This window comes from Vicugna pacos, chromosome 3 (assembly GCF_048564905.1).
Source record: "Vicugna pacos chromosome 3, VicPac4, whole genome shotgun sequence".
NCBI classification, from domain to species: Eukaryota; Metazoa; Chordata; class Mammalia; order Artiodactyla; family Camelidae; genus Vicugna; species Vicugna pacos.
Genome location: NC_132989.1, coordinates 25,875,498 through 25,900,939, shown reverse-complemented (window position 1 = coordinate 25,900,939; position 25,442 = coordinate 25,875,498). Strand labels below are relative to the sequence as shown.

Below are 25,442 nucleotides of genomic sequence, written 5' to 3'. Positions count from 1 at the left end.
GGCCTGGAAACGTCTGAATTAACAACAAATAATCAGTGAGTGTGACAAAGAATTAAAGTACACAGACTTTACTTTCACAAAGTTTATGATGTAGTAAAGGGTTTTAAGACATAGACCTGAGATTGCAAACTGATGGCCAGCAGGCTAAATCAGACCATGGATTGTTTACTTGGCATGTGCAGGGTTGGCCTCCTGAATGTCTCAGAAAGAGAAAAAGAAAGAATGAAAAATTTGCTATACATGTAAAATTGAGGTTTTTACATTAAAATCCAGATTCCCAGCTGCATTTGAAAAATCAGATCTGCCAACACTAGGTCCTTATTCTCACTTTTCCTCACGGTTGACAGTTGCCTGGAGTGAACTAGTAGCTGCTCCCTTTGATCGGAGCAGGCCCTCTCTGGTTCCCCATCCTGGCTCTCTACACTCCCTACCATCTCTGTCCACACTTGAGATGACGATCCTTTGTGCAGAGACTTCTGCCACATTTATTACCTGTCTTCACTGTGGAAACACAGTGCTGAAGCCTGGAACAAAATGGCTGCTTCCCATTTGTGTTTCAGGTGAGATGACCCTGACTCAGGCCATGGTGGTAGCAATAGAAGCCATGAGAAATGGTCAGATTTGGGATATTCTTTGAAAGTAGAGTGAATAAGATTTCGTGATGTTCTGAATTAGGGAATGAGAGAGAGGATTTGAAAAGACTCAAATTTTGATTTTTAGTTGGATTAATTTATTATAAAAGTAAATCTGTAGTGGAATATTGGAAAACCAGTGTCGAACTTTTGAAATAAAAACAAAATTATTTAAAAGTTTTTCTTCACTAGTGCTCTCCTAAGTGGGTGCACCAGATGGTACCACTATCGTTTTCTGGGAAATGCTGACACTTTGGGGGATGGGGGTGGGAGGAGGGAAGGGGGAACATTGAGAAGAGCCCCAGTAACTAAGAGAAGAGAAATAGGCTCTTGCCCGGAGAGATGGAGTGAAGGGATCTCAGTCTGTGGGTGGCCCTTGTGCACCTCAGTGTCCCTACCAGTCCAGGAGGGTGTATCTTGAACTACTGGGGTCTCATTACATGGACAGTCCTACTTCGAGGAACTCCAAGGTCTGGCACCGCTAGAGGAGCTGGGGGACAGCAGAGGCTGCAAGATTTTCATGTGGGAGGGGTTTTAGGCCTGCACCCACTAAGAAGCTGTAAGATGTCCAGAAGCTTGTTCTGCAGCTTTTTTCACAGAAAGGCTCTCTTCACTCAGATTTATATTTCTATTACAAGCCGTTAAAAGTAGCAAAGTTGTATCTAAAGATGTTTTAATTTCCACTTTAAACAAAACTGAGAAAGTCCTCAACTGTCCATGTAGAGGATTCCTTTCTTATAATATGGGTTGATTTGGTTACTGGAGACTACTAGTGGCTATCGTGTGGTGGGAGCTAGCCGACTGCCACTCCTGGGCCTGGCCATGGACGAGAGAAGCCTCCGGCAGATCGGAAGCTGGAGTTCGCGGGCGCCGAGCCAAGCGCGGAGGCTTCCTTCAGCCGCCCCTTTCCTCGGTCCCGCAGCGGTCACTCGGTCGCTAGCGCGCATGCGCCGGCCCCGCGGCGTCCTCCCCGGCTTCGTCCCTCCTTCATCCGGGTCCTGGGCGAGCGGGCGCCGTGCGTGTGTCCCGCGGCCGCGCTGCTAATAAAGTTGCGCTGAGGGGAGCGCAGCAACGGCGCCGGGAGAGCGCGCGCCGCCGGCCCGTGAGTGAATGTGGGGCCTTGGGACGGGCGGGCGAGCAGGACTCGGGGCTGCAGGCTCTGCCCGGACGCGGTTCTGTCCTAGTGGCCGGACTCGGGCCGAGGCGGGGGCGTGCGGCCGCGGGCGGACCGGAAACCACCCGGGCCTGCGGGGTGGGAGGTAGGCCGAGTCCCGGCCTGCCCGAGTCCAGGCGGGCGGCAGTGGTGCGGCCAGTCCAGCTAAGGAGGCCGGGGCGTCCGGAGGCGGGGCCGAGGCTGGCTCTTGTCCCAGCGCCGCTGTTACCGCCCGGACTGTGGAGGGAGGCGTTCGGGACGCCCTCGAGGGGGATCCCTGGCCCCGCTTCTGTCTGGAGGAGCGGTTTGTTCTCCCTCATCTAAGCGCCACCGTCGATACACACTCCTGGTAGGATAACCGCGGTCGGCAGAGCAGCCTGGTCGGCTACGCTGCAAAGCCGTCCAGTGGCTTGATGAATCCTTGCCGCCGTCGCTTTGTGTTTCAAAGATAAGGATCCACCCTTATCGGTGGGAATTACACTCTGGGCAGTTGTGACCTGCTGCTGCACTCGGCTGGTAGTTAGACCTGATTTCTGCCACTTGCCATGCCAGTTTTCATCATTGTAAAGATTTCGTCTGCTCCATGTAAACTTCTGCCGTAAGAACAACTATAAGCAGTATATTTGCCTTCACCATATTCAACCCCTACCGGGGTCCTTCACGTCAATGTCATTACTCAGATTCATATTTCGGTTTCTCCCCATCCCCCTCTCTCTTTCCTCTCTTCCCCTTTCAGCTGCTGTTATTACGTGGAGTTTGGAGCCTAAGCTTTGAAAACTCCCATGTGGCGCCTGTCTTAAGTTGGAGCATGCTCAGTAGCCAAAACAGATTTTGGTTGGGGAAAAAAAAAAAAAAGCTGGGGCCAGGATAGTCGGGTGTTTGGACGGTTGCCCGCTTCCTAACAAAATGTTCCAATTCTGGTTTGGATGGCATTGGAGAGTGGAGCTGTAGGCCAGCCTAGGGGTGAGGAATGCCTGAACACCCGAGGCCAGATCTCAATCTTGATTGCAGAGACATTGTTTCCTGACCAGCTGGAGGTCTAGAGAGAGGGGGAAATAAAGCATTCCTGGCTGCCAGTGCGTTTACATGGGTGTGGTACTAAGTGTGTCTTGTTTACCTTATCTTTCTTTGGAAAAAGTTTTGAAGTCTGGTTGGGTTTGTCACATCATGCCTGTTGCCTAGCACCACCAAAAGTGTTCTTATCTAGCAACAGAGACTGGATAGGTGGAGGTTGTAGCTTGTCCTCACAGAAGTTGAGAGACGGGGGTACTTAAGTTGCTGTTTTTCAAATAATTTTTTTTTAGACTGGAATAGTTAAATTTCCTTAAATTATAGCACCGGAATTGCCCAGCGAGAATCAGTTTTTAATTTTAATTTGAAAGCTGAAAGTTTGAAAACCTTAGTCCCAGGAGATTAGTAACATTCCAAGTAGTTTAAAATTTCTGTTAGATACCAATGTTGTGGGGAAAACAATACCTAGACACAGTGTGGGAGTTTCACACTTACTAATCTGAATATTTTATGAAATTAGTGTGTTCCAAATTCTGTAAGTAAGTTATTTATAGATCTGACCAAATTATCTTACATTTTTTTTTTTACTACTTCTTTGGTAACTCCTCCTCCAAAGTGAATCCTAGATTACAAGAATAAAAAACAAGTCATAAGAGACACATTAACAAAATGTAATCTGCTAAAGGTTGTACATAGTATGTTTCAATTTTTTAAATTTGATTTTTATGATTGATTGCATGATTGTCTCTGTAGCATCCTCCTTTCTTCCTTCCCTGCATTGCTGCTTCCTCAGTGTGACCTTCCTTTTCACATAGCCGCTTTTTTTGCATACACTTTACCCGTTTATTTTTGTTAATAAAATCCATTCATCATTTATATTTCCATTTCTTTCAGTTGATCGCTGAAGTAGGCAATAAAAGTTAGATGAGCCTTCCCAACTGACTTTCCTCTTAGATTTTAAATGTATCCATATGATATGGTCTAGTTAAAAGGAAGAGGGGAATGGTGGACTGGAAAGGAAAAGGCTAAAATATTTTTGTAGATTCTGTACAGACTTGGTGGAATTATCTACTTGTCTGCTTCACTGTGGTAGGCGCCACAAAAATGGATAGATTGATATGTGTTGCATTTCTTTCCCCTCTGGCAAAGTCAGTTATTAATTTCAGTGGGAGACCATGGCAGAATGTTGTTGTTAATGAGGTTTGAATCAGATTGTTGTTTACTGGTTATGTAACACGTTGCTGGGAGTATTATTAAAAGTTGCCTTCTGTAGCAAGGTAGAAGCAAGTAAATTCTGCTTACCCTCTTCAGTGGGTTTTAATTCTTGGCTGAACCTGAAGGCACATTAGACTATAACCATAATTATACCTGGGCAGCCTGTCTGTTTCCTGTTTTCATCATGAACCCAAACATTATGATTTGCAGTGATGATCTTTTTTGTCCTTTGCGTTAAACCGAGGCAGTATGTTTTCTCTGAACTCAGATTTGTAACTTGGTCAAATCAGAGATAACTGGCTTCTTAGTGTTTTGAAGACTAGGCAGTAAAATACTAAACAGTTTTTCATTTCTTAGTAACTTAAGTTGGAATACTATCTTAAAAAAATCTATTTCACACATATTGTTTGATTGTTTTATGTAAATTTTAATGTTACTGGTAGTTTTTGAATCTTTGAATTAAGGAAGCCCTTTTTGTTTATGACTTATCAGTATTTATTCTTACCAGATGTATATGTTGGTTTAGGCAGTGAGCCACACATTTGGGTGCATTTCATAGCTGACTTGAGTACACTTTAGGATATAGCTGCCTTTATTCCCCTGGTTTATGTCTTCTCTGTTCTCTTTACTTCTAGAAGGGTCTATGTCACTTGTCTCTCTTTTTTTTGTTCTTTGTACTAAGCACAAAGAAGAAGCCAAAATAGTTTATTTCTTCAAATATCCAGTGGGATTGCTAGTATACTAATAAGGTCAAAGACATTGGAAAAGATTACTTTTTATAAGGGACAGTCTTATAAAAGAAAATCTTATAAGCAGCCTGAGGTCAGATGATTCTTATCTCCACCAGTCTGGATATTCTGGAGAAAAGATTGTCTAGGAGGATACCCAAGAAGGCTGCACAGAGCATTTATAGGATGCTTTCTTCACCAAAGAAGATGATGAATGATCCCACAAAGCCTATCAGTGTCTTTTTACACCTTGTTTTTCCACTTCCAAAGTTAATAGAATAATAGTAATTGAAATTGTTAGTATTGCATTATCCAGTTCATTGCCATTACCTAGAACTCTGGATCTGAGAAGTATGTTTACTAGTTGGAAGGTTAGGTTGTAAAATTTTTTTTTGAAGAAATGTTAAAAGCTTGATTATTGTTAGAACCAGCTAGTTTTTCAATCTCAAGGTCACTTATATACTCTAACAGCTTTTGTTGTTCACAACTTTGAACTGATGGGATAATTACAGAGTTATTAGGTTTTTCATAAATAATCAGCAAGTTCTGGACTCTGTAGCTTTGATATTTTCTTTGCCTTGGGCAGCTAGATGGGGACATTTTTGGCCCCATTCTAGTGGAGAGATGGTTTCAGCAACTTTTCTTCCAGCTTTTACTGTATACCTAGCTTGGTTGTGATAATATTTTAGAAGAAAGAAATCTTTATTAGGCAATGCTGTGTGTGCAATACTATAATTGTAATTCACTCTTAAAAGCTAGTTGTTAAAGTACATTTTGTAAACAAGGTTTGCTCTTGAATAATTTGGTATATCAGTCTCTGTAACATATATATAGCTTACAGACTGCTATACTCTGGAATTCTGAAAATGGCGTCATTTGTTGTGAAATTTTAACTGGATTTTTCTTTTTGGTTTCTGTATATATTGTTTTGTTATTACTGAGAATAATAGTAAGAAAAAAAACTAACATCACCTTCCCACCTTTCTCTGAGAATAGCAGCTGGAGGCCTATAAACAGTCTTAAACTTTTCAGATTTAACTGTGATCTAAGAACATGGCTGGTACTTTCCAGGCAAGTTTTGTTTTGTTCACTTTTGTTTTCATGATGTGTTAGGATCTGCCTACCATCCTATCTGGTAGGCTGTATAACTTGAGATCTAGTTATTCTGGTTTGTGTGTTCCCAAGAAAAGAGGGAGACTGCAGAAATATTTCAAAGCTAGTCTTTTGTTTTCTTTCCGTTTATTCACATCTTTCTGCCCACTGAGTGTCTACTTAACTCTCTGGCCATTTTCACTCTTTGGAGTTGAAAGTGTAAATTAAATGAATGATGACTAGAGCAAAAACGTACCCAAAGCCATATATATTCCCTTTTCTTCTAAGTAGGTGACTTGACCTCTGGGGTACACATGAGGTATCTGGAGAACATCTTCTTAAAGCATTGGACTATATATTGTGTACACAAGTGTGCTCCATAGACATATTTTGTAACATAGTGATTTTGTATCTGCCCCTGACGATTTTGTAATTTATAGGAAAGCGCTGTAAAGATTGACCGGCTCTGTGTCTATTCCTGTGCCTACAAGCCTATACAAGCATACTCAGACACATCTGGTAGCAATGTCGGAAATCTTGCTGGCTCTGTGGGGGTGAGTGCTACATCTAGATCAGGCTCTGCTTGATTAGAGGACTTAGAAGAGCAGGTGAGGTTTAAAGAGTGATTAAAAACTAGGAAACAAAAGTCTGGATGTGGGAGATAAAAAAGTAGAGACTTGTGTGGGCACAAAGAGACTAGGCAAGAGTATTATACTTGTAAGAAGTGTCAGGGATCATGAGTTCAGCTCTTGAACTCATGGCTTTCAAATCCACTTTGAGAACTTTGGATGTCTTTGGAAATAGGGAGACACAATTGGGGAAAGTGGTGATTTTAGTGTTTCTCTAGGAAAATGATTTTGGTACTCATGTGATTGGATTTCCTCTTTTTTTGTAGACGTTTCCATAAAGAATAGGATTTCTGAATCTAGGAGAGCTTTTGGGCAGATTTGCTCTTGGTTTCTTTCTCTTTTCTGCTTGCAATCATGGATGTGGCTTACACGTTCGGTAGTAATTGTATACTTGGATCTGGGATTGATTTGACAGTGTCTGAGTGATGAGTGTCTGCTCTTGCTGATACTTGGTGACTATTAATGTTAGAAACATAAGGGTAAGCTATTTTTAAAGCTTTACTTCCACCCACCACAAGAAATTACTTTCTCCCATTGCAGATGGTCCTAAGGGGCTTGGTTCTTAAATCTGCTGTAGGACCTGAGACCTTTGTTAAAAATATGGGAGGTGGGGCCCTATTCTCAAACCTAATGAACCTGAATTTTGTGGGATGGTTATGAGAAATTTGTTTCTTTAAAACCCCATCTTTTGTAATTCTTTTTTATAGGATTGGCTGAGGTGGTGGTGGGTTGTGACTTGTATGCACATTTATTTGTGTGGGTTGATGTGCTTAGATTTCATTTTGGCTGATAGTGTTGGATGAAATTTTTGGATTGGTTTGCTTGCCTTTTGTATTGAAGCAATTAGAGATGTTGGAGCAATTAGAGATATTGAATTTATTGTCTCCCCATTAGAGATGTTGGAAAAGAAAGTGAAGGAGCTATTTCTATGAATTTACCTCACCTCTGAAGTCTGGGCATGAGCAGTGTGTTGTCTATGTGTCTGTCTCTCTGATTAGGGAAGACTCTTGAGGGAGGCCTGTGTATGTGTTCATGGGAGTTGGTCAGGGGTCCCTACTCATGTAGCTTGAAGTAAGAACAGGACTTTTGGTTTGTTGATATTAATATAAGTTCATTTGAATGGAAGCCTGGTGAAGTTTAACAATATTTTATTCATACATTAAATATATGTAAAATGTAACTCCTGACCTTCCTTTAGCTTCCCTGTCAACCTTCCCCAAATCAGTTGATGACAAGTCCCATTCTTTTCTTTTGATAGCCCAGGCTGACATCTTGGAATCATTATTGCCTCCTCTGTTCTCACATTCCCCATGTCTCTTCCATCAGGAAATTTATTGTCTCCTGAAACGTGAAATTGTCTTCTTCTTACCATTCCACTGCTGTCACCCTCGTTGACGCCGTCTTCATCTCTTACCTAAATTACTGCAACTTTGGACTGGTCTCCCTGCTTTTACCTTTGCTGTGCACCCTACCCCTCCTCCCTGTTTATCCTCAACAAATCAACCAGAGAAATTCTTTAATAATATAAATCAGAAAATGACATATCTCCACTGAGAGCTCTCAGATGTCTGTGTTTCACTTATAGTGAAAAGCCAAAGCCCTTATCATACCCAGCATACCCAATCTGGAGCTCTTACCTGTTTTCCCCTTCTTCACTTATTCTCAGGCTTCATGGTCTTGCAGTTCCTTGAGTACTCCAGGCATGCTCCCACCTTGGGACATTCACATTTCCTGTTGCCTTTGTCTGTGATAGTTTCCTGCTAGATATCTGTCTGGTTGACTCTTTATTTCCTTGAAGTACTGACTCGGTGCCTTCTCAGTGGGTCTCAGCCCAACAACCCAATTTAAAATTACACGTCTCCTATAGCACTCCCAATCCAACTTCCTCTGCTTTGCTTTTCTCCATAGCATTTTTTACCTAACAAACTATACTCATCACTTATTTTGTATTTTGTCTGTCCCCTTCCTCTGAAATGTAAGCTACATGAGGACAGAGATTTTGGTCCCTTTTATTCACTTCTGTATTCCCAGCTCCTAGAACACTACCTCAATAAATAGACTTTTGAATGAATAACCTGAATGAATTTAGTAATTTCTCGAAATATGCTTAGTACTGTTTTTCAAAGATTACACTTCTAGTGGGAGAGACAAAAATCAAATAAACCAACTAAGAATTACAAATTGGTAGTACAGTGAAGGAAATGAATATAACGTTGGCTTAGAGGTTGGGAAAAACCTATTTTATATAGAGTTATGGGGTGACCAGGTAAGATCTCTGGGATGATAGGTAAAGCCGAAGCCTCAGTAATAAGAGACCTAGAAATTAGTGGTTGGAACTTGAAGAGAGTGGCCCAGGCAGAAAATGGCATTTGTAAAATCTCTGAAGTACAAGAGATATTCCAGTACAGGAAGATAAGTGCTTTTGAAAAATGAATTCTTACTACTATTTATTGGGAGCAGAAAATATTTACCCCTAGTTTTCTTTTGATTTTTCTTAAATTTCAGTCTCCACATTTGTATTGCCCTAAATATTATTGGAGAGAATTCTTTTGGAAAATGAGTGACTCTTATAATAAAAATCCTCTATTTAGTAAGAATTTTAGTATGGTTGAGGGACATCTGCACTTTGGTTTTAAAATTGGTTTTTTTCCCTAACTCTACAAGAAATTCAAATTTAAGAAGTGCAGAACTGTATGAAGCAGAAAAAGAATAGATTCTAATTGGGTCCTTTTAAAAGAGAAGTTCATTTTCCTTTGGTAGTTTATACATCATTAGGTAGTAGCCAAGCTTCTCCAAAATCAGCACTGAGGAATCTGTAAGAAGCTATGAGGAATGGAGAAAGGGGAAGCAAGAAAGGAGAAGAGTCAAAGGAATGAGAACAAAAGAGAAGAGAGAGCAGTAGATACTGTCGGGAAGTAATGGAAACATCAGAAAGGACTTTGTGAGGAGGAGGAAAGAAAAAGCTGCCTTATTGCTTCTGAGATCTATGTTTTTTTCACCTCATAACATCTCTGAAATTGGGATGTGTCTTACAGCCGATGGCATCTGAATATTGGTTTTGACCAGGTGGTAGTTTTGAAGTTGTTTTCGTTCCATGTGCACAAACTCTGTCTTTGCTGTTTTTATTGCTGTCATTTCTTTCATTTACACCCTCTGGGAAGATCAAGCAAGCACCAGTATCTTGCAGGATGGGTTTCAGTGGCTTGAATGACAATCCTAGGGTAATATTGGAACACTCTTCAGACCTACAGTGTTGATGGCAGAAAGATGATATTATGAAGAAAAAATTTAAGTGATAAGAAAGCATGGTGTGATAGTTTAATTTGCACCTTTTGCTTCCTTCATGGTTTATAAAATAATGATACCTCTTCAGTAGATGGCTTTGTGTATTTGTTGAAATAAAGTTTCAAAAAAATTTCTATTATAACTTATGATGTTGAGCCCATTTTACCATCTAATGGCTATTTTGATATCTTTTGTGAAGTGCTTGATCAGATCTTTTGCTTATTCACTAGTGAATTTTTATGATGAACTTTTTTAACTTTGTAAGTTGAGACTTAGGTAACAAGTACTTAGATTACTTGCACATACCGTGCAGTTTGGGTAGTTATAAACCATTTTTGGAAAGAATCTGTTAAACATGTTTAAAAGTTTTGATCATTCCATATTTTAAAAGATGAGTGCAAAGTTTGTCCCTGCCCCTTTTCCAGTGTTATTTTTAAGTCTTGACTCTTCCTTTGAATACTAATGATCATAATTCATGTGTGAATAAAATGTTTCAGTTTATAAAGCATCTATTATATACATGTGTATGTGTGTTTTTAGTACTTCAGATACGTGATTTTATTACTTCAACATTTTAATTACTTAGGAACATCATCCCTATTTTACAGAAAAGTAAATAGGCTTAGAAAGAGTGATACTTGGTCATCTCATACACCTAGTAAAGGATAGAATCTGATCTTCTGTTATTATAATACTTGAAAAAATTAAAAATAGTGAATTCTTTCAGCTATGAAATATTTAAACACAAAAAAGTAGAGAAAATAATATATTTGATGATTTGTCAAATTTTCTTCAAATCAGTTTTAAAAGAAACACTGCTGAGGCTTTTTGATTCTTTCTTCTTTCTTTCACCAGAGGTCATCAGAATCATTATCCTAAGGTTGGTATGTATCATTTCCGTGCACACTTTTATTCTCTCACTGTATATATACATATTCACAAATAACATTTTTTTGTTTTAAATTTGATATACTTGCTCTTACAAAGGTATGTATGTTTTTACAAATTTTTTTTTCTTTTTAATTACTCCCTACTCACTCACTCATTTATTTAACAGATAGGCACTGTTCTAGATCCAAGGGAATATGATGTTGGATAAGGAAGACAGGGCTACCTGCCGTATTATATTTCGGTGGGGAAGACATGTAGTTAATAAATAAAATAGATATAATATCAGATAACTATAAATGCCATGAAAGAAAATTGAGCAGGATCGGGGATAGAGAATAATATGGGAGTGGGATATATGCTATGTAGACTAAGTGGGCAGGAAAGTCCTTTTTCAGGAGGTGACATTTGAGCAGCTAAATTAATTGAGAGAGTAAGCCATGCATGTTAAGATCTGGGAGGAGAGAATTCCAGGGGAGAGAACATCAAGTGCAAAGGCCTTGAGGTAGAAATGACCTTGGAGCATTTGAGAAATGGAAGACTTCAAGTGTGGTTAAATGCAGAGTTAGCTAGGAGAATGCTAAGAGGTGAGTTTGGAGGAGATGCCAAAGGCCAGATCATGTAGGTTCCATAAAGTAATGTTAAAGAATTTGGATATTGAGTGTAATGGGCAGCCACTGGATGATTTTAGAGCAGAGGTATGACATGGTTTGGTGTACTTTTAAGATTACTTTTATACTGGAATTCAGTGTAGTAGAAAAGAATGTGGAAACTCTTTCTATATAGATGTGTAAAGATCTTGGAGATAAATATTGTTTATGCATTTTTCTGTACATAACAGGGATTACCTGTGAGGAGGGGAACTGAAGATGGGGAGAAAAATAGGAAGGAAGTTTACCATTCCACACTTTTTTTATGTCAGGAAGATATTTTTAAATTGTAACAGAAAAGCGTACACATGTTAAGTATTTAGCCAGCTCAGTTTTCATATACTGAGCTCTGTCATGTAATCACTCAGAGCGAGATGCAGAACTTTACCAGGATGGCAGAAACCTTCAGGTTCCCTTCTAGTCAGTACCCCAACCCTTCCCTTCAGAGGGTAACCACCATCCTGACTTATAATAGCAGGCATTGGTTTCACCTGCTCTTTGTACCAGCCTTGTTAACTCCGTTCTATTTGTTATAATTTGTTTCAGATTATCTCCTATTTTTATTTTAGCATTACACCTTTGTTAAAGGGTTAAAACAATAAAGAAACGTATAGAACAAATCACATGGGACCCTTTTCTGTTGTCTGTCCCCTATTCCACACCTCTCTCCAGAAGTAACTGCAGTGAATAATTTCATATGTAGCCTTCTAGTCTTTGTTCTGGGTTTATATACACAAATAACTTTTACTTTTTTTTCTTATTAGTACATAATATGGTTAGTACTTAATAATAATAGTGATACTAGATTAGTAATTAACATTTATTAAGCACTTTCTAGTGGTTAATCCCTAATCTAGTGTCTGGTTTTCAAGCTCCTCTTCGTCTCCTTCAAAATATCATTGCTCATTCATGCTCTCTCTCATACGCATGCACTTCCCTGTCTAGCCACTGTTATATTCCAGTTTTACTGAATAAGATCTCAGTCAGCCAGGACTATCTCCTCTATATCCTCGGAAATATTCTTCATATAGTCTGCCTACATGTTTTTTTGTTTGTGCTCCTTTTCTTTTGAAATTTCCCTTCTTGTCTCAACAGCCAAACCATTTCTTTACTTTCTGATACAGATGGCTTTTATCCTACATCCTTAACGTAGCTACAACTGAGGTCAGCCCTTTTTACAGTTTGTTAACTCACAGCACTTTACACTTTCTGGGAACGTGCAGCAAATTCTAGCATTAAGCCTATTCTGGATTGGGGTGCACCTTCCCAGAAAAGAATACATGTGCTCAGTTAAAACCCCAGTAAACATGAAGTAAAATAAAATAGAGTCCAATTCAACAAATAATTGGTGATTGCTTGTTATGCACCGTGTACTGTGAATAGCCACGATGGTACTTAAAAAAAGTCATACCATAGGTTTCATCTTAAGAGCCAACTGATTCATTCATTCAATATATGCTTACTGAGAGCCTACTAAATGTCAGGCACTGTTTTGGATGCTGATCAACTAGTAGTGACTGTCCTCTTGTCACCATCAACAAGAACTTCTTCAGGGTGCAGAGTGGTGGTCTGCCTGGAGCCGGCTTATTAACTTAACAGGCTTAAAATATCAGAGAAGGCAATAGGAATTATAAAATTATAAGGTATCCATTTTGGGGTTAAACTTCGAATTTATACTCTTTAAATGTAGCATTCTTCTGTTTGAAAGTAGATACTTCCCATTTTTTTGGCAAATAAGTGTGTTATGATTTATTAGAGGATTTGGTACAGCTTTTGACAACTTTTAATAAAATTTGCTTCTAATAATGTGACTTGAGTAGTACATGACTTTGTGTAAACCTTACAAGTCTGTGAAATGTTTTGAAGAGAATAATGACCCTAGGGAAGAGCTGGTTTTCTAAGACTTTTGTTCAAATCAGGACAATACCATGTTCAAAACTGACATAGCACCTAACATGGACTTCAGTGAAGAAAAGTATCTCAGAATCAAACCTTATATCCGGGGGCTTCTTACCAAAGGAAATAAAGATATAGAGGTTGTTTTTGGTTTTGCTTTTTTGATAATACATAAGAAGTAGAGCACTATATTTTTGCTTTTGGTTATCATTTGGCATTGCAGGTGAATTATTTGTTCATATTATGAAGAAGATAGTGACTTCGGAGAAAATTTCTCTTTGTAGACTTAGATTTTTTTGTTTTACTTTGTAATGGTTTTCTGCTATTATTTAAAAATAATATACTTTTAAGTCATATTGATTTAAGTGTATGTTAATTGCATTCATTTAAATTAGAGATCTCATCCTTTTTCCCTTTCTCTTCCAGGACTTGAACCAATGAAAGAAGCTTATGGCACTTAGAAAGATAAATGTTACTCTTCCTTTTTAAATTGGAACTTCTGCTTAGAACCTGTATATGACTTTTCACCTGTGATCTGTTCTTTTAGTAGCCACTGACTTTGAGTTGCAGGAAGGTCTCTGAAGATTTATATCAAATGACGTCAATGGCCAGCTTGTTTTCTTTTACTAGTCCAGCAGTAAAGCGATTATTGGGCTGGAAGCAAGGTGATGAAGAGGAGAAATGGGCAGAAAAGGCAGTCGATGCTTTGGTGAAGAAGCTAAAAAAGAAGAAGGGTGCCATGGAGGAACTGGAGAAAGCCTTGAGCAGTCCAGGACAGCCAAGCAAATGTGTCACTATTCCCAGATCTTTAGACGGACGCCTGCAAGTTTCTCACAGAAAAGGCTTACCCCACGTTATATATTGTCGTGTTTGGCGCTGGCCTGATCTGCAGAGTCATCATGAGCTAAAGCCCTTGGATATTTGTGAATTTCCTTTTGGATCCAAGCAAAAAGAAGTTTGTATCAACCCATACCACTATAAGAGAGTGGAAAGTCCAGGTAGGTTTTAACTCCTCTGTAAAGAATTATAAAAACTTCTCTCTGATTTGCATCTGACTTAATTTAGTAATTAAAAAGTTATTTTAGTCCTGTGTTTCCATCTTAAGGCTTCTAATCTTGGAAGGAATATTGAATTTTGATTTAGCTTTTTATATATAGTTGCTATAGCTCCCAAGTGCTTATTCTAATTCATTGTTCACTGTAAGCAGTCAGTCATATGTACTCTCTGTTATTCTTCATACTAAGGCCTAAGTTCCATATGTATACTATATCTCACCCCTTTTTTTATTCAAGGACTTTGTTTCTATAATTATTACTTCTCTTCCCAGTATTATGTTTTCCCTCTCTTAGATTTTTTTCTGACAGCGTACAAGCATGTCATGATACCGCCCAACCTAAAATACAAGTTAACAAAGAATTCCTACCTTGATCTCATTCTCATTCCCCCACCCCCAATCTACTGTCCTATTTCCTCTAGTCCTTTTATAGGAGTCTCCATCTTTATTATCTCTACATTACTTTATATTTTTTGACACCCCTCTAGTTAGTCTTTCTTCTCTACCATTTGACTTGTCAAATTCACTGTTGATTGCCTTCTTACAGATAGAGAGGTCATTCATTCTCAGTCCTCATCTTACTTGCCCTGTCAGCATCATTTGGTACAGTTGGTCTCCTTCCCTCCAACTCAAAACTTTTCCATATTACATTCTGAAAACTGCACTCCCCTGGTCCTCTTACCTCACAGGCTGTTTTTGCTTAGACTCTTTGTTGGCTTATTTTTCTGTTTTCACAGGACTCAGTCTCTGGACCTTTTCTTCATCTTCATTTATCCTTTATGTACTTTCATGCTGTCATATGTCTTAAAACCTCTGTAAGCTCATGCTCACATTTTGAAATCCCAAGTCAGCTTCTACTTTGAGTTTTAGTCTTCCGTATCAACTTGCATACTTAACAGCTTCACTTGAATGTCCAATAAACATCAAATTTAGTATGTCTATAAAAGGACTTTTGATTTTTTTTCCCACCAAGTCATTTTTTTCCTCCAGTTTTCCCTATTGAGGTAAATGGCATTAGCATTCTTGCAGCTGTTACCTAGAAGTCATCTTTTATTTCTCTCTGAAGTCTTAACTTGAACTATGAGCAAATGCTGTTTGCTGTACCTTCAGAATATATCTTGACAACATCGTCTCTCATCCTCTCTAATACCAGTACTCTAATACAGACCATCATCATCTTTCCCCTTATGTAGTCTCCTGATTGGCATCTCTACCTCTTTGCTTTCCTCCCAACCCATTCTGTTTTCTATGTAGCAGCCAGAGTGATCTTTACAAATATATATAAAATTGTGTCAGTCTCTGCCCAAAAATACTTAAAGGCTTTCTGTCACACTTAGAATAGATTTCTACCCTACATGACCTATCCTCAAACTTCCTCAGAGGGAGAGGATTACTCAAAGGTGAATACTCAGAGGCAGGAATCATGGTAGCCACCTTGATTCTACTGACCACATTGGATTTCACCTGTAGATAATACAAGCCCAGTATGATAAAAATACCTGTGAAAATAACACTGGATGTGGAGACTAGGGAAAAAATAGCAGTGATGGTGCTGTCAGGGAAAGTTAAGTTTAAGAGATTAAGAGCTACCAGCTAGTATTTGAGGTGATTTTTAATTTCTCATTGAGTCCAGGGAAGCTGGAGCCTGAGGAGTTGATGAGGAATAGAAGATGTGAGGATTTTAATAGAAAAATGTAGTCTGAAAAATTCCCAGGCTTGATTTGCTAGGAGTTGCTGGAAAGAAAGTCTAGGAATTTAGTATATTCTGCCATAGCCAGGGTGTGTCTGACAATCAGCCGATGGAAATAAAATCTGTTTTTCTCAGCTATGATTCATTCTATAGAAAAGACTGAGTTTAGCTCTGATATGCTTAAGTAAGTTAAGCAGCTGTGGCACAGGATGAATCACTATACTATACCAGTAGTATTAATAAGGTAGTAGTAACAGTAAGTAATAGTAATGAACATTTATTGAGCACTTATGGACTAGGCACTTTCCTATCCCTGTGAGGTTATTCCTTCATAGGGTTAGAAAGTGAGGCTAACATTTTACAACACTGTAAGTTTACTAATGAGTTTATAGATAAAGAAACCAAAACTTAACAGGGAAGTAACTTATACAAGATCATATAGCTAATATATAATGGAGCCAGAATGTGTTACAGAATGGTAAAAAAGATGGAAAGTAGTTGGGAAGTGAGAAAGAAATGAAAAGTTGAGGACCAACCCAGGTGGTCCAATGTTTAATAGGTGGTATTTTGTACTGGTTAAGCCTAAGTTCTGGAGCCAGACTTCCTAGATTTGAATCCTGATTTTACCAGTACTATCAGTGTGATAGTTACTTAACCACAGGTAAGTTACTTAACCTTTCTGTGACCGGTAGAATGGGAATAATACCTACCTCAGGTTTGTTATGAGGATTAGATGAATTAGTGCATGAGAAGTGCTTAGATAAAATATTAACTGGTTCAGAATAAGTTTCAAATTAAATATCATTCTAATAAAATAGAGCATTCTAGAAATTGAGCATTGGAGAAAATGGCAAAGAGAAAATTATCAAAGAAATACTACTACAACAATTCCTAGAACTGAACATTGAAAGGGCCTAGTGACTGAGTAACCAAAACAAGGGATAGAAAAAGACCCACACGTGAAATTTTAATTATGGATAAAAGGAAGATTATGAAAGCTCCCAGAGAGAACACAAAGGACACATACAGAAGACTGGAAATGAAAATATTAGATTTCTCAATACAGTTTTGGATTCTAGAAGAAAATGAAGTAGTGCCCCCAAAATTCACAGGGAAAAAGTTATCTATTCTGGAATCTGTCTGCAGACCAACATTAGACAAGATATTGTCTTATAGGCAGGGACTCAAAATTTATCTTCCTTACATCCTTTCTTAGGAAAGTAATAGAGGATGAGGTCCAGGAAATGGGATCCAACAGAAGAGAAGAGAAGAGGAAGTTCAAGGACTTCGTGTTCATATTTATAGGAGACTTAAGTAGCTGCCAGTCTAGATTGAAGCTAAAGGGTAGAGGGTCCAGGGGAGAAAATGGAATCGACATATTATTGGTTTATTTGTGGCATCTGGAAAATAGTATTGAAAGGAATTTGGTAGACCTGTTAGAATTTTGGAAACTTAGTGGTACATACTTGAGATTAAACAACTGAAGGAACAGGCAGTAATTAACTTTAGTTGAAACACTCTTCAAGAAAAAATAATCATAGTACGTACTTTGCTCAACAATGCATTTTATATATATATATGTATATATGTATAATATGTAAAATATAATATAGACACTGGATATTGATGTAACCAAAAATTTTTAAGTAACTTTATTATGGGGAAAGGGAATAAGAATAGGATAAAATGATGTAGGAAAGCTACTTAATTTGCCATAGCAGCAAATCTACAAATAATGTCTTAATAAATAGTTAACAGCAATATAAGCATATCATTTAGCAAAGCACAAAGTGAATGTTAGAAGAAATGGCTAAGAGTTTACATTTGTTGTCTCTAGAAGCAGTTTGGGAAGATACTCAGAAACTGCTCTTGTTTATGATCTTTTGTAGCATCTGTCTTTTTAAACTATCCATGTGCTATTTTGAATGAAAATTAATTTTTTAAAAAAATGAAGTGTGTAGATAATGTACGAGTAAGAGAGAAGTCAATGATTTTAGTTCTGCTTCAAAAAAAAAATTAAAGAAATCCTTACTGGGTTGAATTCCTAAGTAGTGATTTCACGAAGTCTTTCAGATTGCTAGCCAGCTAAACATAGAAATTCTTACTGTCTCAGGCCCTGCTATCCAATGGCAGCTGTCCCATCATTCTGTAAGGGAAACAGCAGTTAGTAATACACAGTTGAACAAGAGTTGTAATCAGATATTAACCACATAATTACAACACTAATTCAGTAAAATGAAAAGGTAAAAAACAGTACACATACTTAGTGAACCTCTAATTCCTCAGGTTTATCCTTACTTCAGTGAGGGGAAGTATGACCTAATTAACTTAAAAGATTGATTTTGTTGCTGCCGACTGGTGTCAGATTCAAAGTGAGATTTTAGGGAGTGAAATTACACTGACAGATGAGGAAAGTTGTAAAGGAACTGAATTGGTGTATAGTAAGAGATTAAAGGAATCAGGTATGTTTCAGTTTCCTACAGGGAAAGATAATCATATTTGTACTGTGATTGATCACCTGAGTCTTTAGAGAAGTTGAATATTTGAATAAACTGAATCTTTTAAAAAGTATACCGATTCGAATGTTTGGCTTTCTTGTATATATTTTCATTCTGTCATTTTTAGAAAAATGATTTTGACTAGAAGATTTCTACCTAGGAAATGTTACTGTTTTCAGTAGGAAAACTTCACTGAAGAACATAAAATGCAAAATCTCTCAAAGAAAGAAAGATGAAATGTTCAAAATTGGAAACATGGTGGCTTTCAGGGCATCTGCACAGCTGATCTCAACTTTACTCAGTGCATAGGCTCCTTCCTTGAGTCTCTCCATCTCCTTTACATTCTCCACCCCTAACACTTCCGTGTGAAATCCTCAGGTCTAATCAGATGTTATCTTTTCGACAATATTTTGTTTGACTCCTTGTTAGCTGGAAATACCTCTGTTGAACTCTCATTGGATTAAATTCTCTGTATTATGGTTTTTATCTATTTTTTAATTAAAAAATTTAGTTATATTAATCCACTATTTTATTTCAAATTCATGTGAACATCTTATTTCATTAAAAGCTTAGACAGACTTGAATGGCAAAGCACAAACATGCAGAGATGCAGTAATGTCATGGAAATGGCTACCCTGGCTGCAAACTAAAGGATGATATTTTTGTGCACATGGTTTAGAATGTGTTCTCAGTTGCATGTAGATTAAAGCAAGACCACCAGCAGTAACATCTATGGAGATGATGACATATTTACCTCTTTTTTTTTGCTGAGGGTGATATAATTGATACATAATATTATATAAGTTTCAGGTGTACAACATATTGATCCACAATTTTTAAAGGTTGTACTCCATTTACAGTTTTTATAAAGTATTGGCTATTTTCCCTATGTTGTAATTATGATTTTTTTTCAATGTGTTCGATCTCCTATAGAACAGGAGTGATGTTTTTCTCTGAATGTTCTGTATTCTAGAGTATTTTATATAGGCTGAATGCTTAGAGAATTTTTAGTTTAGTTATTACTTAGATACAGATTCAAGGTCCTACAAAGCAATCCTTCCTAAAAGATTGTTTTAATAGATTTATAGTCTTCCCTGCGTCCTTTCTGTCTATCCCTTCATGTATATGAGATATCTGCTTTAGTCATTGCTGACAGATGACTTTTGATTTTTGTCTTTCAGTCTTACCTCCAGTTTTAGTGCCTCGTCATAATGAATTCAATCCACAGCACAGCCTTCTGGTTCAGTTTAGAAACTTGAGTCACAATGAACCACACATGCCACAAAATGCAACGTTTCCAGATTCTTTCCATCAGCCCAACAACACTCCTTTTCCTTTATCTCCAAATAGTCCCTACCCTCCTTCCCCTGCTAGCAGTACATATCCCAACTCCCCAGCAAGTTCTGGACCAGGAAGTCCATTTCAGCTCCCAGGTAAGAATTTATTCTATTGATGCAAAAATACAGTCCCTGAGAATTATCAATTGTTCTTATACTGCTCATCTTCTGGGTGAACTGTTATATGCCAAGAGCTTACTATTTTTGACTTTTATTCTTTGGTAATTGTTTGATTTCCAGGAGAGTTTTGGATTTTATTTTGCCAAATATTGTATTTTTAAGAAAATGTAAGTAGACATATTTTTCACAGAAATAAAACAAACAGTACTAAAATTTGCATGAAATCATAAAAGACCTTAGATAGCCAAAGCAACTTTGAGGAAGAAGAACAAAGCTGGAGGCATCATGTTCCTGATTTGAGACTACATTACAAAGCTATAATAATCAAAATAATAAAATATTGGCATAAAAACTGTCACATAGGTCAGTGAAACAGAAATAAACTCATGCAAAAATAGTCAACTAATTTATGACAAAGGAGCCAAGAATATACAACGGGGTAAGAATCTTTTCAATAAATGGTGTTGGAAAAACTGGACAGTCACATGCAAAAGAATGAGATTGGAACATTATCTTACACCGCAGACAAAAAATAAAATGGATTAAAGACTTGAATGTGAGACCTGAAATTGTAAAACTCCTAGAAGAAAAAGTAACTGATAGGCCCCTTAATATAGGTATTGATGATGACTTTTTGAATCTGACACAAAAAACAACAACAAATAAAACTACAGCAAACTAAAAAGTTTCTGCAGAGGGATAAATTGGGAGTTTGGAATTGGCAGATACAAACTACTGTGTACCAAATAGATAAACAACAAGGTCCTACTGCATAGCGCAGGGAACTATATTCAGTGGCTTCTAGTAACCAGTAATAAAGAATATGAAATGAATATGTGTGTGTGTGTGTGTGTGTATGTATATATACATATACATATATATACGCATATACACACACACACATACGTATATACATATATATAAAAAACTGAGTCACTATGCTGTATACCAGAAACTAATACAACACTGTAAATCAACTATACTTCAATTTAAAAATGGAAAAATAATTTCTGCACAGCAAAGGAAATAATCAGCAAAATGAAAAGGCAGCCTACCGAATAGAAGAAAATTTTTGTGAATGATATATCTGGTAAGGAACCATATCCAAAATATATGAAGAACTCATACAACTCGATAGCAGAAAATCAAACAATTCTATTAAAAAAATGAATGGAAGATCTAAATAGATTCTTTTCCAAAAAAGACATACAGTTGACCAACATATACATGAAAAGATGCTCTACATCCTTAATCATCAGGGGAACACAGATCAAAACCACCATAAGACATCACCTCACACCAGTTAGAATGGCTGTTATCAAGAGGACAACAGATAACAAGTGTTAACAAGGATATGGAGAAAAGGGAACCCTTGTGCACTGTTGATGGGAATGTAAATTGGTACAGCCACTATGGAAAACAATATGGAGACTACTCAAAAAATTAAAAATAAAAACTACTGTATGATTCTGCAATTCTACTTCTGGATATTTATTCAAAGAAAACAAAAACACTAGCTCAAAAACATCATCTGCACCCTCATGTTCATTGCAGCATTATTGATAGTAGACAAGAGTTGGAAGCAACCTAAGTGTCCATCGAGGAATGAATGGATAAAGAAGATATCTCACATACACACACGAATATTACCCAGCCATAAAAAAGAATGAAATCTTGCCAATTGTGACAATATGGTTGGACCTTGAGAGCATTATGCTAAGTGAAGTAAGACAAGAGAAAGGCAAATGCCATATGATCTCTCTTACATGTGGAGTCTAAAAAAATAAATAAACGAAAAATCAAGCTCACAGATTCAGAGAACAGATTGGTGGTTGCCAGAAGTAGGGGGTGGGGGAAATGGGTGAACTATTTTTTTTTTTTTAGTTTAAATAAATTGGATTTTTTTTAAAAAAGTTAACAGTTTTGGGGAGGTTGGAGATGACTCTTTAATGACAATAAAAATAAGATAAAAATGCACTCCTTCCTGCCATCCCACCTTTTTTCTCTCACTGCTTGATTTTTCTCTATAGTATATATTACAATCCAATGTAGTATATATTGTCTTCACTTATTTTGCCTCTTTCCCCTCCCCATCTTGACTATAAACTCTATGAAAACAGATTTTATAGCATCTTTTGTTTACTGCCACATCCCTAGTACCTAGATCAGAATCTGATATACAGTAGATCCTCAATAAATATTTGTTAAATGAATGGAGGAAATTATAGAAACACATAAATACAGTTACTGCTGACTATAGATACACTATCCACCTGTTAAGTGGTTGCCAGTGTAACTTGAGAGATTGAAGCCAAATGGTGTTAAATAACAGTTTCATAGAGAGGAGTCCTATAAACGTTAAAGGCAGAGTGTACTAACAGCTTATCAAAAACATAAAGATAAAACATCTCTGATGAATATAAAGTAAAGTAGATGATCTGGAAACAAAGTGTTGTTATCAGTTGACCATTTATTGGACCAAATGGCTAAATCCATACATACCGCCAGGCATTAAAATTAAGTACTACAAAAAAAAAAAAGAGTAGTTACATTTCACTTAAAGCTAAATATTTTTAAATACTTTTGTATAGTTTATAATACCAAGTGTTGTCTATCAAGTGCCTTTTATATAACTGATATCGTGATGAAAGAGACTGCATTAAATTTAATCTTCAGAACAACCATGTGAAATAGATATTATTCTTGGTTTAAGATGGAAAATGAAGCTAGTATTAACCCCAAGAATTTAAGTACCTTGGTTGAGGTCGCACAGCTAGTAACTGGCCAAGGTTCTCTGACTCTAAAGTCTGTGCTTTTTCATTTGACTGTCCTTTATGATTGGATTACCGCATTCTGTTGATTCTTATTTTGTAGTTGGCTTTATTCCTTTGATAACTAATACAAGTTTAAAAAGCTAAAGCTCTAATCTGTTCTTAGAAACAATAATCAGTACATATATGTAAACAAAAAATGTGCAGTAGTCTGTATATATGTATTTCCGTGCAATATAATGTGTATGTGCAGTCAAACTGTAAGAATTCTACCTAATAAAACAAACAAACAAAATAATTCTGTGCTTTTAAAACTTTGCTGCATTGCTTGTCAAATCATTTTATACTTTGGTAGGTTGAAGTGAACCCCATTAACTTTACTTAGATAACTGATACACTGATTTGCCTGGAGAAAGATCAGAGTAGATTTTTAAAGTTCCAAAATTTTGTTAATGGCATGCATGTTTTGTATGGATACCTCATTATATCACTGTCAAGAAATACTAGAATGCCTACTCTTGCAGGCAGAGTCATATGTAAGTATATACTTTGTGATTCCTCTACTGTAGCAAAATATCAATTGATGAAATTTTTTTTCAAAGAAGAATTAAATATCAACTGTTTAACTTGGTATTAGGTGTTCAAAAACTAATTTTTATACTTTGTCCTAGATTCAGTGCTGATTGTAGCTCTTTCTCAAAATACATCTTATACAGACCTTGAGGTAAAAGACAGATTTATTTAGTATTTATAGTTAATTGAGACAAAGTATATTTTTGTATACTTGTGTATACAGGTAAACAACATGCAAAGTAAAATATCCAAAGAAATACATTTTGCAAAGGTTTTCAAGCACAAGTGTTGAAGCTCAAAAGGTTTTCTGGTTCATATTCAGTTTTCTAAGAGAGTTACTTAGCCATTTAATAGGACACAACAGCCATTTTAAGACATTACAAAAGAATTGCTGTTTGTGTTGTTGGCAAATTTTCAAAGAGAAGATAGTTTTATTTTCCAGTTTTAAATAACATTATTATACAGTATGTGGTGATGTTGATAATTTTAAAATGCCTCTGTAGATATATATCTAAACTAGGATAATCAATGGCCTAAGATAAATTCTTGACCTTGAATTCTATTTTACTGAATTTTAGCTGTGATCTCACAATTCTGGATTGGATCAAATACACGTGGACTTGTAGTAGGTTTTCAGTAGCTAATGGGTGTGTTGTTTTTTCTCCTTTTCCTTTGCGCCAAGATAGCATCCTGTGTTTTTGTGTGTCTGTGATATTCAGTAATGAATCCTGCTGGTAATCTTAGGAATTTTCTAATGCTTTTAGATTAACTTTGGGCAGGATGAAGATTTTAACTATTCTTTTGGGATTTTAACTTATCTCATTTTCTTCCTCTTAGCTGATACTCCTCCTCCTGCCTATATGCCACCAGATGATCAGATGGGTCAAGATAATTCCCAGCCCATGGATACAAGCAATAATATGATTCCTCAGATTATGCCCAGTATATCCAGCAGAGGTAAGAAATATAATATTTACTTTGTTGTTGCTGTTTTTTTTTTAACTTCTCAGCCACCTTTAGAAAACAACTTTATTGGAGTGTAATTTATATACCATAAAATGGATCCATTTTAAGTGTATGACTCAGTGATTTTTAGTAAATATATAAAGGTTTACACTACCACCACAGTCTAGTTTTGGAACATTTCTATAACCCTCTAAAAATATCCCTTGTGTCACCCCCACTTCTATCCCTGCCCCAGAAATTTTGTAAGCTGTTTTCTGTGCCTGTAGATTTGCCTTTTCTCAACATTTCATATAAATGGAATCACAGAATGTGTAGTCTTTTGCATCTGGCTTCTTTCACTTAGCATAGTGTTTTCAAGATTCATCCATGTTGCAGCACGTCTCAATAGTTTTTTCTTTTTTATTGCTGAGCAAGTATTTCATTGTACGGATGTACCACATTTTATTTATCCCTCTATCAGTTGATGGGCATTTGAACTGTTTCTAGTTTTGAGCTAGTATGAACAGTGCTGTTAAGAACAGTTGCATGTAAGTCTTTGTGTGGACATTGTTTTTATTTTTCTGAGTTGTATGGTAAATTGGATTATTTAGGAAAAACTGCCAAAGTTCTGTAAAGTGGCAATACCGTTTTTTTTTTTTTTACCAGTAAAATGAGGGTTCCAGTTTTTCCGCATCTTTCTAATACTTGTTATCATTTGTCTTTTTGATTATAGACATTTTAGAGGGTGTGAAGTGGCATCTCATTTGTTTTAATTTGCGTTTCCCTAATGAGTAATGATGTTGAACACTTTTTATGTACTAATTAGCCATTCATGTGTCTTCTCTGGTGAAGTGTTATTTAAATATTTTGCCTGTTTTTTAATTGGGTTGTTTGTCTTATTACTGAGTTGTTAAGAGTTCTTTATATATTCTGAATAGGAGTCCTTTATGGAATATATGATTTACAAATCTTTTCTCTCAGTCTGAATTGTCTTTTCATTTTCTTAATGATGTCTTTTGACACACAAAAGTGTTTAGTTTTGATAAAGTCCAGTTTTATCAGTTTTTTCTTTTCTGGATTATGATTTTGGTGTTGCATCTAAAAAATCTTTGTCCCAATATCATAAAAATTATTCGCCTCTGTTTACTTCTGAAAGTTGTTTAACTCTTACATTTAGGTCTATGTTTCTTTTTGAGTTTATCTTTTTATACAGTAAAGGTCTAAATTCATCTTTGTGCAAGTAGATACCCAGTTGGTTCTAGCATTGTTTGTTGA

At 36.8% G+C, this 25,442-nt stretch overlaps 1 protein-coding gene across 4 annotated transcripts in view; it reads left to right on the top strand.

Moving 5' to 3' along the window:
* Positions 1–25,442, top strand: part of SMAD5 (SMAD family member 5) — a 47,591-nt gene that overhangs the window by 5,666 nt on the left and 16,483 nt on the right. The window contains exons 1-4 of one of the 4 annotated variants that reach the window (XM_072957036.1): positions 1,583–1,734; positions 13,606–14,177; positions 19,603–19,854; positions 24,060–24,179. In XM_072957036.1, coding sequence (XP_072813137.1) covers positions 13,775–14,177; positions 19,603–19,854; positions 24,060–24,179 — 775 coding nt within the window. In that variant the 5' untranslated portion in view covers positions 1,583–1,734; positions 13,606–13,774. Of the gene's footprint in view, positions 1–1,582; positions 1,735–1,868; positions 1,892–1,951; positions 2,135–13,605; positions 14,178–19,602; positions 19,855–24,059; positions 24,180–25,442 lie in introns of those variants that run through there. The other 3 variants (XM_072957041.1, XM_072957037.1, XM_072957038.1) reach the window with 3 other exon arrangements.